Source organism: Rhinopithecus roxellana, chromosome 5 (genome assembly GCF_007565055.1).
Source record: "Rhinopithecus roxellana isolate Shanxi Qingling chromosome 5, ASM756505v1, whole genome shotgun sequence".
NCBI lineage: Eukaryota > Metazoa > Chordata > Mammalia > Primates > Cercopithecidae > Rhinopithecus > Rhinopithecus roxellana.
This window is the reverse complement of record NC_044553.1, coordinates 19,880,450-19,897,714: the sequence shown is the minus strand read 5'-3', so window position 1 is coordinate 19,897,714 and position 17,265 is coordinate 19,880,450. Positions and strand designations below refer to the sequence as shown.

The 17,265-nt window shown below is 37.9% G+C and overlaps 1 protein-coding gene across 3 annotated transcripts in view; it reads left to right on the top strand.

Annotated features, from left to right (window-relative positions):
• LRRC28 (leucine rich repeat containing 28) overlaps positions 1–17,265 on the top strand; it is a 131,510-nt gene that overhangs the window by 23,792 nt on the left and 90,453 nt on the right. For all 3 annotated transcript variants that reach the window (XM_030930505.1, XM_010382152.2, XM_030930504.1), the window contains exons 3-5: positions 1,433–1,473; positions 12,525–12,562; positions 13,084–13,221. In XM_030930505.1, the coding sequence (XP_030786365.1) occupies positions 1,433–1,473; positions 12,525–12,562; positions 13,084–13,221 (217 nt within the window). The remainder of the gene's footprint in view (positions 1–1,432; positions 1,474–12,524; positions 12,563–13,083; positions 13,222–17,265) is intronic.

Here is a 17,265-nt window from a genome sequence, read left to right as displayed (position 1 = left end):
TTTCAGTTATTTACAGGAGGCTTTCTCCCCTTCCCAGTACCTCCAGCAGAGAGAAGCCTGCTTTCAGTCTGTGAGTAGAATTGTTTTAGGATTCTTTTCATGGAAAGGCCAGCCCTTTCAGGACTCTGACATTTTCTGGGTAAGGGACCTAGGTTTGTCTGCCTTTCTCTCTTCTGCCAATGGCCAATTTCCTGTCCCTCCCATATCACACCTCTACTCTGATCTCCAGACCTGTGGCCAGGTCTGACACTCCCGTGGACCACATGAGCTCCAGCTTTCCCTGTTCATTTGGAGCTTAGTTGGGTCTTGTACCTGGGGGCCCTACAGATTTCCCTTATTTTCTCTTGAGGAGCATGATTTGAGAATTTAGAGGATATATTAGTTTTTTAGGGCTGCCGTGACAAATTGTCAAAAACTGGGTGACTTAAAACAACAAAAATGTATTCTCTGACAGTTCTTGAGACAAGAATTCCGCAATCAAGATGTGGTACGAAATGGTTCCTTTTCAGATTGGTTCCTTCTCAGGGCTCTGAGGGAGCATGTGCTCTTTGCGTTTCTCCTTGCTGGGAGTTGCCAGCAACCTTCGGTGTTCCTCAGCTTCCAGTTGTGTCACTTCAGTTTCTGGTTCTTCCCTCTGTCTGTGTCTGTGAAGCACATTTTCATTTCTTCCATGACCATGGATTTTGAGGTTTGTGGTTTCTCTAAGGCAGGGGTCCCCAATTCCTGGACTATGGACCTGGTACCTGTTAGGACTGGGGCCGCACAGCAGGAGGTGAGTGGCAGGCAAGTGAGCGAAGCTTCATCTGTATTGACAGCCACACCCTGTCACTTGCATTACCGCCTGAATGCCACCTCTTGTCCCATCAGCAGCAGCATTAGATTTTCATAGCAGAAACCCTATTGTGAACTGCACATGCGAGGGATGTAGGTTGCACACTTGTTATGAGAATCTAATGCCTGATTATCTGTCACAGTCTCCCATCACCCCCAGGTGGGACCATCTAGTTGCAGGAAAACAAGCTTAGAGCTCCCACTGATTCTTCATTATGGTGCGTTCTATAATTATTTCATTATGTATTACAATGTAATAATAATAGAAATAAAGTGCAAAATAAACTTAATGCACTTGAATCATCCCCACACCACCCCCACAACCTTGTCTGGAAAATTTGTCTTCCAGGAAACCAGTCCCTGGAGACAAAAATGTTGGGGACCGCTGCTCTAAGAGATACTGCTTTTTATTGTTCAAATTTATAAATTTAAGTTGTAGTATGGTCTCTATAAGAATAGAACCCAGACCTGCTGATTAATTATTTTCACATTTTCTCAAAATTTACACCCCTCAAAAAGGTAGTACTTTGTATTTAAATAAATTAGAAATGTTTAGACATTTTTCAAAAATAAAATTTAATTCTGAGTTTTTAATTTTCAGCCAGAAAACCTTGCTCAGAAGCTTCCAAACCTTGTGGAACTGTGAGTCTGTTTATTCAAATTTTTTAAAAACCAGAATGAACATAATTCTAAGTTATTTGAAATAATAGGATATGTCATCTTAATGTATTAATTTGTTATTTTTTGGTATCATGGTCATGGTACTCATGTAGGTAGACCTGTGATTCTACTAAACCCAATAGTATTTTAAAGTATTTAACCATTTACAATTGTATTTTAAATATTTCACTTCAAGGTAGTGAAGATGATGAGAAATGCCTTTTCTCTGGGTACAGTGTCTTCTGTCACAGAATCTTTCTGGATAGTCCATGTAATTGGGAAACTCTATTATTGTTATTACTACTACTACATGTAATACTTCACATAAACAGATAGTGTAAAATGTGTAAAATATACAGTAAAAGTCTCTTTTCCTGCATCCTCCATGCTTCATTTGTTTTAGTTCTTTTTATGATTACCTCCAAGTGCTAAATACTATGTTTACACCATTGTTTTTTTAATGCACCCGTGTTAATTATCTGTTAACTTACCACTGAGGAAGATAAATTTAGATATCTTATATTTCCCTCTCTGTCTAGCTGCCTCCTAATTTTTTGCAGGAGGATTTGCATTGCTATTTCTTGTACTCTTTGTTGTTTGGCACGATTTTCAAGAGGTCAAGGAAGGAAATCTAGCCTTATACCTGCCATCTTTTCTGTCATGCCCTTTGTCCCATCCTTTTATTTTGAAAAATTTCAAACTAACAAGAAAGTTGAAAACGTAGAAAGAACACCCATATACCCTTCACCTAAATTTAACCAATTTTGACATTTTGCCACATTTGCTTTCTCTTTCCCTTTTCTACCTGTCTCCTACCCCTCTGCCCCCCAGAAGCTGAATGATTTGAAAGTAAATTACAGACATAATGTCATTATCACACCTAAGGAAGGTAATATTCATTATAATTTAATACACAGCTTATGTTTAAATTATGCAAGTTTTCAAAAATAATGTATTTTAAAAGTAGATGTCTGAATTCACTGGATTATTTCCTCTAGATTACATTGATTTAAACATTTTTGATGGTGTTTGACTGCAAAACTTGCTTTATCAAGTTTTTGCATTCATCCTTTTGTATGTGTGTATATGTGTATTGTTTTCTGAAGTTTCTGATAGTTATGCACATCATGGTTTTTTCTTTTCCTCAATACTTAAATATGTATTTCTTTTTTTTTTTTTTTTTTTTTTTTTTTGAGGCGAGTCTCGCTCTGTCGCCCGGATGGAGTGCATGGCCAGAATCTCAGCTCACTGCAAGCTCCGCTCCCTAGTTTACGCCATTCTCCATGCCTCAGCATCCCGAGTAGCTGGGACTACAGCGGCCCGCCACTTCGCCCGGCCTAGTTTTTGTTTTTAGTAGAGACGGGGTTTCACCGGTTAGCCAGGATGGTCTGATCTCCTGACTCGTGATCCGCCCGTCTGGCCTCCAAGTGATGGGATTACCGGAACGCGCCCGGCCTTAAGTATGTATTTCTAGGAACAAGGCTGTCTTTCCATCTTTTTAGTTTACTTTTGTGTCCTTTAGGTACTTTATAGTTTTATTTAAAATAGGTTTTGAAAATTTCTAAAGTCTGTTACTAAGTATTTAATCTTTTTTTTTTTACTATTGTAAATGAATTTTGTCATGTGTTATATCTTCTAACTGGTTATGTTTTGTATATATGAACAAAGTTGATTTTTGCATGTTAACTTTATATCCTGGTATCTTGCTGAAATCTTCATTGTTCCAATTCATTTTCATGATAGATTCTCTATAAAGTTTTCTAGATGTACTCTTACGTTGGAAAATACAGATAGTGTTACTTCTTCTTTTCTAACTGTTATCCCTTTAATTACTTTCTCTAGTCTTATTGCATTGGCTAGTTCCTCCAGACAATGTGAAAGTGTCCTGGAGATAGTGGACATCCTCGTCTTCTTTCTTTAAAAAAAAAAAAAAAAATTTAAGACCGAATTTCACTCTTGTCGCCCAAGCTGGAGTGCAGTGGCACGATCTCGGCTCACTGCAACCTCTGCCTCCCGGGTTCAAGCAATTGTCCTGCTTCAACCTCCCAAGTAACTGGGATTACAGGTGTCCACCACCATGCCTGGCTAATTTTTGTATTTTTAGTGGAGAGGGGGTTTCATCATCTTGGTCAGGCTAGTCTCAAACTCCTGAGCTTGTGATCCACCCACGTCAACCTCCTAAAGTGCTGGGATTACAGGCATGAGCCACTGTGCCCGGCCTCTTATCTTCTTTCTGACCTTGCTGGGAATGCCTCTAGGGTTTTCCCCATTAAGAAAGATGCTGGCTTTACAGTTAAAGTATCTGTAATCTATTGTTTTAAGCAAATACTCATCTTTATTAATTATCTATTGCTGCTTAACAACTTACCCCCAAATGTAGTGATTTAAACATTCAATATCTTATATTTTCTGAGGCCCCAGAATCTGGGCCTGACTTAGCTGGGTGCCTGTGCCTCCAGGTCTCTTACAAAACTGCAGTCAAGGTTGTTGGCCAGGACTGCAGTCTCATCTGAAGACTTAACTGAAGAAGGACCTTCTTCTATGTTCATTCATGTGGTTGTTGTCAGGTTCAATTCCTTGTAGGCTGTTGAACTGAAGGACTCTGTTTCTTGCTTGCTGTTGGCTAGAGCACCTCCCTCAGTTCCTTGCCATTTGGCCTTTCTATAGGATAGTTTACAACATAGCAGCTAGCTTCCGTCAGAGCAAGCAAGCCAAAGAGCAAGAGAGAGTATACACTTTCTCCCAATCCCTGGTAATCACTAATCTACTTTCTGTCTCTATGGATATGCCTTTTTCTGGATGTTTTATATTAGTGGAATGAAACAATATGTGGCCTTTTGTATCTGACTGCATTAACATAGCATAATGCTTTCAAGGTTTGTTCATGTTGTAGCAGGTATCAGAATTCATTCCTTTTTATGGCTGAATAATATTCCGTTGAGTAGATACATGACGTTTTGTTTATCTATTCATCAATTGATAGACATTTGTGATGTTTCCACATTTTGAAAGCTTTTCCTTTTACCGTTTCTGGTTTGTCAGTTGTTTGTTACAACTGTTTCAGGCAGCTGTGAAGTTAAGCAATTGCCTGTAATTTGTTTCAGTTTACAATGGTTTTTGCACTGGGCAATCTCCTAGTCAGATGGAATAAAGACAGCCTTGCAAGTGGGTCTTCCAGGGAACCATGAGACGAATCTTTGACAGTTCTCTGAGAAGGAAGCTTTTAAGGCACTCTGATGTGGTCCTACCCCTTGCTACTGCTTTTCTCCTTGATTGTGGGCTGTTGGTTTTTCAGTCTTCTGCAGAGCAGGAGAGTGGGGTTAGGACTAGAGCAAGTGAAAATATCATGAAGCCTACAACCCACTGTTCTTACTGATGTTCAGTCATTTTTTTCTTGAATAAATTCTCCCTATGTTACTGTAAGCCTTAGGTTCATTTCCAGAGTTCTCAACATGTAGCATTTGGACATTTCTGACAGTTTCTCATTGTTTTTATGGAAGGGAACTTTTGGAGGTTCTTACTCTACCAATTTTGCTCAAAATTTTTAGTTTTGTAAAAAAACTGCCAGTTTGCCAGATTAGCTGTCCCATTTTACATTTCCCCTGGCAATGTATGATTGTTCCAGTGTCTGCACATCTTACCAGCATTTGGTGTTGTCTTTGTTATTTTAGTCATTTTGATAGATGTGTGGTTTTTATTACATTGGAATTTTCATTTGTATTTCTATAATGACTAATGATATTGAGCATCTTTTTGTATACTTATTTGTCATTGGCATCTTTCTTTTGGTGAAATGTCTGTCCATGTCTGTTGCTCATCTTCTGGTTGTATTTTTTTTAATTTATGAGTCTTAAGAGTTCTTTGTAAACTAGTTTTCTGTTTTATATGTTGTTTACAAATATTGTCTCCCAGCGTATAGCTTGTGTTTTCATCTTCTTTATGTTCTTTTGCAGAGCAAAAGTTTTACATTTCGATGAGGTCCAGTTTATCATTTTTTGCTTTTATGTGTCCTGCTTTTGATGGCACGTCTAAAAACTCTCTGTCTAGCCCTATGTCCCAAAGACTTTCTCCTTTCCCCACCCACCCCCTAAAGTCTTACAGTTTTTTATTGTACATTTATCACCTATATTAAAAAAATTTTTTTTCTGGGATTAGAATTCTTAGTGACCATTTTATTTTCCTATCAGCCCTTTCATGATATTCATTATTCCCTGGTGTGCATAGTTTCTGAAGAAACATCTACAGTTGTTACATTTGTTCCTTTGTGTGTAATGTGTCTTTTTCTCCCTTGGGCTACTTTGAAGGGTTTTCATTTTTTACACTAGTTTTAAGGGATTTGATTTAGATGTATCTTGTTGTGGTTTTCTTCTTTCTTACCTTTGAGGTTCATGGGGCATCTTGGGGTTGTGTCTTCACAGTTTTTATCAAATTTGGAAAATTTTGACATTGTTTCTTCAGAGACTTATTTATATACCCTGTTCCTGGCCCCTGCTTGTAGAACTCTTACATGCTTGTTAGACTGTTTAATACTGTCCTGTAGTCACAAAGACTCTTCATTTCCTTTTCAAACTTTTATTCCCTATGTGCTTCAGTTTAGACAAATTGTATATTCTAGTTAAGAGTCAGTAGTATTTTCTTCTTCAGTGTCTAATGTACTATACTAATCCCACTCAGTGAAGTTTTCTCTTTGGTTATTGTATTTTTTTTTTAAGAGACAGGGTCTTACTCTGTCACCCAGGCTGGAGTGCAGTGACTCTATCCTAGCTCATTGGAGCCTTGAACTCCTGGGCTCAAAGGATCCTCCCATCTCAGCCTCCCAAGTAGCTAGAAGTACAGGCATGCACCATCATGCCCAGCTAAATTTTAAATTTTTTCATAGACATGGGGTCTTGCTGTGTTGCCCAGGCTGGCTTTCTGTGTGTGTTTTTGAGACAAGGTCTTACACTGTCACCCAGGAGTCACACTGGAGTGTAGTGATGCAATCATGGCTCACTGTAACTTCAAACTCCTAGTCTCAAGTGATCCTCCTGCCTCAGCCACCCAAAGCTCTGGGATTATAGGAGTGAGCCACTGTGCCCAGCCTGTTATTATATTTATGATATCTGGAAGTTCTATTTATGCTTCTTTATATCTTACAGTTCTTACAATGTTCATATTTTCATTTACATAGCTGAATATAGTTATTATAGCTATTTTAATGTCCTGTTTGCTAATTCTATCATCTGTGTCATACTGGTTTTATTTGTAGTAACTGGTTTTTCTCCTGGTTATGGGTCATATTTTCCTGATTCTTGGAATGTCTAATACTTTTTTATTGGATGATGGACCTTATAAAGTTTGCATTTTTGAGAGTCTAAATTTTATTTTTTCTGGCATGCAGCTATTTGCAGTTTATTTTGATCCTTTTATGGCTTATTTTTATACTTTGTTAGGATAGGTGGGTAGGTTAGCCCTATTACTAAAGTATGAGCTTTCCAGAGTCTTTATTGAATACCTCAAATGATCAACAAGGATTTGGCACACTTGCTCAGAACTTGAATGTCTCTCAACCCTATGTGAGTTTTGCAGACCGTTCAGCTGATTGATTTTCAGCTGCTTTTTGCCTGGAGTTCCTTTTATTTTTCTTCTATTATTTTTTGAGATGGGGTCTCATTATATTGCTCAGGCTGGTCTTGAATTTTTGTCCTCAAGTGATCCTCCTGCTTCATCCTCCCAAGTAGCTAGGGTTACAGGTATGACCCACTATACCCTGCTAGAGTTTCTCTTCTGTGTGTTTGTGCTAGAATTCAGCTATGAGTGAGGCCAAGGGATTCCTTATGTAAATTTTTTTGTTTGTTTGTTTTTTGTAGTAGTGGCTCTCTCTTCTTCAGAACTTTACCCCACAACTTCCAGTTGCCTCAGGTTCCCTGAACTCTAATATGTGTCCCCTGAACTCTGATATGTGTCTCCATAACTCAGTGAGACTTCTGTACTTTGTTTGGGCTCTCCTTCCTGTTCTACAGTCCAGAATTTGCCTCTAGGAAGAAAGCTAGGGAGATTGTGTGGCTTACTTCCTTTCTCGTAGGGAATGTAGTCCTAGTTGCCTTTGTTAATATCTGAAAATAATTGTTTCATGTACGGTCATGCACAGCATAATGATGTCTTCGTCAACGACAGGCCACATATGTAATGGTGGTCCCATAAGATTATAATACTGTGTTTTTACTGTACCTTTTCTATACTTCTATGCTGTACCTTTTCTATGTTTACATATGTTTAGATACACAAATACATTGTGTATCAGTTGTCTGATTGTGTTACAGTTGTCTGCAGTATTCAGTACAATAACATACTGTCCAGATTTGTAGCCTAAGAGCAACTACACCTTACAACCTAGGCATGTGGTAGGCTCTACCATCTAGGTTTGTGTAAGAACACCCTATGGGCTGGGCATGGTGGCTCACGCCTGTAATCCCAGTACTTTGGGAGGCTGAGGTGGGCGGATCATGAGGTCAGGAGATCAAGACCATCCTGGCTAACAAGGTGAAAACCCGTCTCTGCTAAAAATACAAAAAATTAGCCGGGCGTGGTGGCAGGCACCTGTAGTCCCAACTACTCAGGAGGCTGAGGCAGGAGAATGGCGTGAACCTGGGAGGCAGAGCTTGCAGTGAGCCGAGATTGCGCCACTGCACTCCCGCCTGGGAGACAGAGCGAGACTCCATCTCAAATAAAAATAAAATGAAATGAAATAAAATAAAATAAAACAAGAACACCTATGATGTTTGCACAACAAGGAAATCACCTAATAACACATTTCTTAGAACATATCCCAGTCATTAAGTGGCACGTGACTGTATTTCATCCAGTTTTCTTGTTTATAACAGTTGGGTAAATCCCGTTTACTCCATTGCTGTTATTCATCCTGACTGAAAGTAGAAGTCCTGTTTCTTTAATTAAATTTTATTTATTAATTTATTATTTATTTATTTATTTATTTTTGAGACGGAATTTCACTCTTGTTGCCCAGGCTGGAGTACAGTGGCACAATCTCAACTCACTGGAACCTCCGCCTCCTGGGTTCAAGAGATATTCCTGCCTCAGCCTCCCGAGTAGCTGGGAGTACAGGCATGTGCCACCACGCCCAGCTAATTTTTGTAGTTTTAGTAGAGACGAGGTTTCTCCATGTTGGTCAGGCTGGTCTCGCACTCCTGACCTCAGGTGATCCACCTGCTTTGGCCTCCCAAAGTGCTGGGATTACAGGTGTGAGCCGTTGCACCCAAACTAAAAAAATTTTTTTAAATAACTTTTTTATTTTGGAACAATTTTATATTTATAGAAAAGTTATAAACATAGTACAGAGCATTCTGGTATACCCCTTACCCAGTTTGTCTTGTTGTTAACATCTTAGAATTCCATGGTACAGGCCGGGAGCGGTGGCTCACGCCTGTAATCCTAGCACTTTGGGAGGCCGAGGCTGGGCGGATCACGAGGTCAGGAGCTTGAGACCAGCCTGACCAACGTGCTGAAACCCCATCTCTACTAAAAATACAAAAAACATTAGCCAGGTGTTATGGCAAGCACCTGTAATCCCAGCTATTCAGGAGGCTGAGGCAGGAGAATCACTTGAACCAGGGAGGCGGAGGTTGCAGTGAGCAGAGATCGAGCCATGGCACTCTAACTGGGGTGACAGAGGGAGACTCCATGTCAAAAAAAAAAAAAAGAATTCCATGGTTCATTTGTCAAAACAAGCTGACTTTGGAATATTCCTATTAAGTAAACATCTATATTTAACATTGTTTAAAAAAGCTGCCAAGCCATTTTCCAAAGTGTGTATACCCCAAAGTGGCATTCCCACCAACAATGAATGAGAGTTCCTGCATTATTGGAGTAGAAGAGGAACATAATAAGAACATTGAAACATCAACATTTCAACTACTCTGAAATTACCAAAATTAAGTAAAAGGAAGGGACTTAAATTTGAAAGTGCTAAGACTATGATTACAAATGACTCATAATAACTATAATAACAACAATAACAAGAGCATTCATTTAAATCCTACTGGGAGTCAAGCGCTATTCTAAGAGCTTTACATTTATTAATTCATTTAGTCCCTGCAACATCATAGATTAGGAGAGAGAGCAGTTCAGTAATTTCTCCATAGTCACATGGCATCTAAGGTGCAGGCAGTTTGGCTTCAGAGCCCGCTCTCTGATCCACTTTACCAGTAATGGTTCTTTATTGGTTGTACATCAGGATTATTTGAGTTGAGATGGTGTTTCACTTGCTACAGGATGGTTTGGGGCACCAGTAAGACCCCTGGTGATTCTAATGTGCAGTTAGGATTGGCAACACTCTGTATTATTTTTTTAAAGATACATTTATTCAGCGTCATGATCACACTACTACATTTAGCAATCAACAGCATGGGTGCAAAAAAAATCTACATTAAAACCTTTGTTGGAATGCTTTACACTTTCCACAGAACAGAAACTAAAATAGCCTGTTATACTATTATTCACAAATACAGTCCTCAAGTTTTTTGCCCATATACATGAGTATTTGTCTAAAACATGTCTTCTTTATAGCATCTAGGCCCTGCCACCACTGTGCTTGGCTGAGTTCACAAAACTGTTGTAACCTGTAGCTTCCCTGTCACTTCTCTGGCTCTCCTCTCGTGCTAAGCTTTGTTTCCTGACAGTAATTAAAATCTTCTGACAATGCCATAGCTACTGCTGCTACTGGAACTGGCATAGCCACTTTGGTTTCATGGTTTGGTCAAGTATTGGCCTCTACCACCATAGGAGCCAGAGCTTCTGCCACCATTGTCCTCCCTTCATGGGTTCAAAATGTGAAGACCGACTGTTGTAATTGTCAAAATCATTCTTTCACCACTTCCAGAATTGCTTCCATCATTATCAAATCCATTGTAGCCATCCCCACTGCCACCATATCCACCATCACCATGGCTGCCACCAACCCCACCATGACTGCTGAAGTTTCTTCCACGACCAAAGTTGTCATTCCCATCAAAACCACCTCCACGACCACCACCAAAATTTCCAGAACCACTTCAGCCTCTTTGGTTGGATGAAGCACTCGCCATCTCTTGCTTTGATGGGGCTTTCCTAACTTCACAGTTGTGGCCATTCACATTGTGGTATTTCTGAATGACAGTCTTATCCACGGAGTCATGGTCATCAGAGGTTACAAAGTCAAACCCCTTTTCTTGTCACTGTCTCAGTCAGTCGTGGTTTCAATCACTTCAGTTTTTCCATACTGTTCAAAATAATCTTAGGTAATGTTCTTCAGTGTCTTCTTTAATGTCACCAACAAATATCTTTTTCACAGTTAAGTAGGCACCTGGTCTTTGAAACTCTTCTCGTGAGACAGCTGTCTTTAGTCCCACAACTCTTCCATCCACCTTGTGTGGCCTTGCATTCATGGCTGCATCCACCTGCTCCACAGTGGCATAGTGACAAACCCAAAGCCCCAGCGCGCTTGGTGTTGGGATCTCTCATGACCACGTGGTCCATGAGCATTCCCCATTGCTCAGAATGGCTCCTCAGGCTCTCGTCGGTTGTTTCAAAGCTCACGCCTCCAATGAAGAGCTTCCATAGCTGTTCAGGCTCTTTAGGAGACTGACTTAGACATGATGGCAGGGGGAGGAGAGACTTTAACGATGCTTCTTCAGCAGCATCCACAGGCAGCCACTGTGTACTGTTTCATACAGCATCTTCATTATATGTAGATAATATTTTAAAGTCTGTTTGAAAAATTCTAATCATAATAGTGGGTACTTCAGTTCATATTTTGATTTGGACATTTTAATGTCTTTTTTATAGGTAGAGCTTGAATTGAGGCAAGTATTTTGTTGAAAAAAATTTTTTAAATCAGTTCTCTATTTTGATTTGCGTATTCCTTCCTAAAATTAGTGTTTAAAGATTATTGATTTTAAAATGTATAATCATTTCATACATAGAAAGCAAGGAATGAAGTATATCATAGAGTAAATGGTGGGCTTATTTAGATTGTGTTATACCCAGCAGATTAATTAACCTTCTACAAAATTGATTTAATTCAACATAAAATAATCTTCATAAAAGTATTAATTTTCTGTCTTATTTTGTGTTATTGATATTTTAATATTCAATATTAGACTTTAAGAATGCAGAAGAAAACTTTTAAATTCTATTTAAAAGTACTTTATAAGATTTATTTTTAAAGTACAATAAATAAAACCATAGGTTTGAAAGTAAAGTTTACTAAAATCTAGTTCTGTTGTCTCTAAATCAATGATATAAATTTATTTTCTTAAATTATTGCTGTATGATCTCCAGCATTCACTTGTTTTGCTCTGAATAGTTGGTTATTTATTGCAGGAAGTCTCCACCAGAGTGTGCTCAAGACACTATAGTGGGAAAAGTGTTACTTAGGCTCGCCCTGACTTCTCAGCCTCTGTGAAAAAGAAAATTTTTTAAGAGAAGCATTTGATTTCTTGTTACAAAATTTATTTTGCCATGAAATAAATTCTGTACCTTGACAGTTAAGTAGTTCTACAGACACTGTAAATGAAGAGTATTTAATCTCTCTGTTGTTGGTTCTCAGTATGCATGCTAGCTAGAAATATCTTTATTTTGTGAAGTTATTTTTTAGAAATGAAAAGTTCATCTTCCTTTACACAATAGGTGTTGATTTTTTTCTCACAATAAGTATGTTTTTTAAAGCCTGAATAAAATGAACTGGAAAAACTAGTAATTTGTGTTATGAAGTTAAAAAAAAACCTTGTAGTTTATCTGTTATGTATGTTTTTATTTTAAAATAACAACTAAATCAGTAAACAGATTTAATATTTGCAATTCTAGTACAAAATATTATTCTCAAAGTATTATTAGTTAGCTGTGATAACCATTATTGTATGTTGATGCATTAGAGCAGGGTGTGAAAGTTGTGTCCTATTTATATTTGATAAATTTCTAAGTGAGCATTTTATAAACTGATTATCTGACAAAAGTACTTAATGACAATAGCTGTTTTTTTTCTTTTTCCTTCCTAGATACCTGCACTCAAATAACATAGTTGTGGTTCCGGAAGGTATGTTTACTTAAAAGTTTTAGTTAGAAGATAATATAATTTAAGCTTTGCTTTATAAATAGAACAAATTTTAATTTTAAGACACTTTAATTTTTTAGCTTCAAAACTTTTTTTCTTCTAGTAAGTCCAGTTAAGAACTATAATTAAATAAATAAGTCTAAAATGGTTATAATGGTTAGGTAAACTATTATTAGATAAATTCCTGTTAGGTAGATAATAAGTTCTAAATTTAATGAATCTAGTTAAGAATTCTGGTCAGATAAAAAAGGCCCTGTGTGTCATTTCTTGAATTATTTTAGTTTTAATGTTTTTATTTGTGCTGTATTTTGAGTTATATTTTATCTTGAGCTGGAAGTATTTATCACTTTCATGAACTTAGTTTAATCTGTGTTTTTACTGTTTTGTGAGCAACTGAGACAAGGATATTAAATAGTAAAATATTTTAACTTGGAATACTTGCATTAAAGATTTGATGTAATACTTGAATCAAATTCATTTTGGTTCTCCTTTTCTCTTTGAAGCCATTGGGTCTCTTGTAAAACTCCAATGTCTGGATCTTAGTGACAATGCCTTAGAAATTGTTTGCCCAGAAATTGGTCGTCTGAGAGCTTTACGTCATCTTCGATTAGCTAATAACCAACTGCAATTCCTACCTCCAGGTAATCATAGTCTATAGAACACAGTAGTTTCTTGTCTATTATAAATCTATATTTCTTCATATTTCTCACTGTATGTCTAGGCAATGGGCTGTAGATGTATTTGTAAGTATTTGTCCATTTGTTTGAAGATGAAACTTTAAGGAATGTGGGCAAAATATTACTAAGAGTCTTTTTTGTGATGCAAATGTAAGAAGGTAGCATCAGCTACAGTTACAACAATTGTGCATTGCAACCAATATCCCTTTGAATCACTGCTCTGGCAAAATATTTGTACAAAGAGCTACTTCAATTCTGAATTTCACATAAGAAAATTTAGGTGAGCTTTGCATGATATAATCATTTTACTATCCAAAAGTCAAATACCTGCAGTATTTTCTCTTATTCTCCAGTGAGGTAACTAATGTACATTAACTTTTTTTTTTTTTTTTTTTTTTTTTTTTTTTTGAGACGGAGTCTCGCTCTGTCATCAGGCTGGAGTGCAGTGGCACAATCTCAGCTCACTGCAATCTCTGCCTCCCAGGTTCAAGCGATTCTCCTGCCTCAGCCTCCCGAGTAGCTGAGACTATAGGTGCGTGGCCCCATGCCCGGCTAATTTTTGAATTTTTAGTAGAGACAGGGTTTTGCCATGTTGGCCAGGCTGGTCTTAAACTCCTGACCTCAGGTGATCCACCTGCCTCGGCCTCACAGAGTGCTGGGATTACAGGTGTGAGCCAGCACGATCCACCTGCCTCGGCCTCACAGAGTGCTGGGATTACAGGTGTGAGCCACCGCGCCTGACCTAATGTATGTTAACTTTGATTTTAAAAGGAATCATGCTAAAATTTAGTAGAACAATTTACATTTGAGACTTAAGATTGTCTGTTCTGCCTGCTGAACATGTAAGTAAATTATGAATGTACCTTATAGATAGGCAGTACTAAAATCTTGCATTTTATTGACAGCCACCATTAAACCCTTTGATTTCTTGGGAGGAGCATCCAGAGACCTTGCTTTGTGAATACACATATTTGCAAATCCCACTCTCATATATGATTTCATGTATTAAAAAACATGATAATTAAAAAATAAAAAACTTACGCTTCAGGTATTATATGAAAGTTACTGTGTATTCAAGAATGAGCAGAGAAAGATACAGATGTTAATTTGTCTGAGATTATTTTTACTCTTTTGAGTAAAACCAACTCGAGAATACCAACCAGCCTTTTAGTGCATCTAGGTGAAATATATGACTCAAACAAAATTACAAATTACTACCTGTCATAGAACTTCAGGGTAACATGAGAATGTTAAAAATTACGCATGTTAAACCCACGAATGAAAAAGTCTATGATATTTCTTTGTTTTTTCAAGTCCATAAATGTCTAAATTAAAACATACTAACAGATTAATTTTTAGACTTTATGTTCTGGCCTTAATATATAGATTCAATACTGTATATAAAAATGGCACCAGTCAGGCTGGGCACAGTGGATCACACCTGTAATCCCAGCACTTTGGGAGGCCAAGGTGGGTGGATCACCTGAGGTCAGGAGTTCGAGACCAGCCTGGCTAACATGGTGAAACCCCATCCCTACTAAAAATATAAAAATTAGCCGGTTGTGGTGGTGTTGTGCCTGTAGTTTCAGCTACTTGGGAGGCTGAGGCAGGAGAATTGCTTGAACCTGGTAGGCGGAGGTTGCAGTGAACCGAGATCACACCATTGCACTCCAGCTTGGGTGACAGAGTGAGACTCCACCTCAAAAAAAAAAAAAAAAATGGCACCAGTCAGCAGTGACTGTGTTTTAAAAAATATTTTTTTACCCTCATATAATGAATGTCTTATTTTTCCTAACTATAGTTAATATAAAAATTTTTGACACAATACAGGAATATGGTCTTTCCTTTATTATATATCATCAGGCCAATGGTGTTTCATCATCTAGCTTTCATCAAGTTTGTACATTCAGATACCCAGAAAATGAGATACTCTTTTGAGGATTGCCTAGAAAATGTATCAGTAAAGATAATACTTTACATTTTCCTAACATTTTCATATATGAAACTTATATAAGATATACAACCAAAATGCATAAATATAATGCTGTATTTATGAACTCTTTTTTTTTACATACATTTAAAGAATATACAAAAAATACAATTCTGCCAGGCATGGTGGTTCACATCTGTAATCCTACCACTTTGGGAAGCTGAGGCAAGAGGATCGCTTGAAGCCAGGAGTTCGAGACCAGCCAGGGCAACATAGTGAGGCTTTGTCTCTACTAAAATCCAACAATAATAATAAAAAAAAATTAGCCTTGCATGGTGACACACACCTTAGTCCTAGCTACTTGGGAGGCTGAGGTGGGAGAATCTCTTGAGCCCAGGATATCAAGGCTGCAGTGAACTCTGATTGCAGTATTGCACTCCAGCCTGGACAACGGAGTGAGACTCTGTCCCCAACCCCCCACAAAACACAATTCTGTGATAAACCATTGTTCTGGGTGTTGTATTATTCTGTCTTTTCCTGTAATATAAAAACATGATGTGGTAGAATATGGTCATCTCCTTCCATTGTATATCTTAGAGGTTAAGGATGTATTTCTAATACCATTGACTGCTTCTTGATAACCAGTGAATGCTATATGTTTTGTGACTACTTTCATATAATTTATTTATATCTCTCCTGTTACACAAGAAATTTGATTTTATTTTCTGTGATTTTATTTTCCTGGGTTTGTTTTTATTTGTGTTTGCTTTTGCTTGTTTTGAGTAAAATTATATACATTAACAGTTATACATTTTGGATAGGAACTTTTGATTGAGCCATGTATATAGACTTTATTCTTTCTTGCCACCATGAGCAGCAATGGACTAAGTTTTACCAATTATTTGATTCACTTTATACATCTCATGAGGTGATTTCAGATGTTATGATTTAAGTATGTAAGGGGCTAAGCATACATCCCCTAAATGCTTGGTTATGTTTGGAGACATACTATGGGAGGGTATTCTAAATGTGAGAAAGAAATGTGAGGGACTGTGATCTTGTCCCTATTTGACCACAGTAGGCACCAGTTGATATCTGCTTAGTAAGCCCCTTCTCCATAGTCCATAGTCCATGCCAAGACTTGTCACATGTTACATTCTCTTAAAAGACTAAACATTTTACCATGTTTCTTTGTTGTCATTGAAAAGCCTTTTAATATAATTTTATAATTTTATATCCAATATTTAGAATTTGCCAATTAGTTCTCAAAGTGGTTATGCCATTTTACACTGTTCTCTCAGCAGTGTATGAGAGGTGCAGTTACTCCACATTCTTGCCAACATTTGGTATTGTCTATTTGTTTAGCCATCATAATGGGTGTGAAGTAGTATTGCATTTTTTAAAAATTCTATTTAATTTGCATCTCTCTCTTGACTAATGTTATTTAGCACCTTCTCATGTATTTATGGGCTATTCCAAATCTTTTTGAATTATAGGAGATATCTCCCTGCTTTAAAGACCAGCTGCCAGCAGGTTCAGTTGCTGAGGAGTTCTCTTTGCTCTCCAGTTTGGCTTCTGGCTTTCTGTGCCTTGAGAGCTCTTTGAATCCTGCTGCTCCATCCTTGGCCTGTAAAGGTTGACTATCATCTCCCTGTACTCTGTGACGGTGGGTCTTGCCTCTGAGAAGTTTCTCTTGGCTTTTCTGTTACCGCCTATCCTCCAGGTTTTCCCTTGCTGGAAGCCTGGAGTACATTGAGGAGATTATCTCAGTTCTTGCTCTCTTTCCTTGCCCTCATTTTTGGTAAAGGTTGGTGGGACAGAGTGGCTTGTGTATCTGTGTTGAGCAGGGGGATTTATTAATAGTACAGTCTTTCTATACCTATGGATCCTCTGGGTTCTACACGGGTATGTTCACATAGAGCTTTCAAAGTTAGACTGTTTTCTCTTTAACTGTTGTCTGTGGCAGATTTCTTTTCCCACCTCTATTTCAGTCAGGGATGATAGCAGCCGGGGATCTCTTCTCTTTGAAAATGTGCTTCTCACTCTTTGGAGCTGATTTAGATTTCCCCATGTCCTCA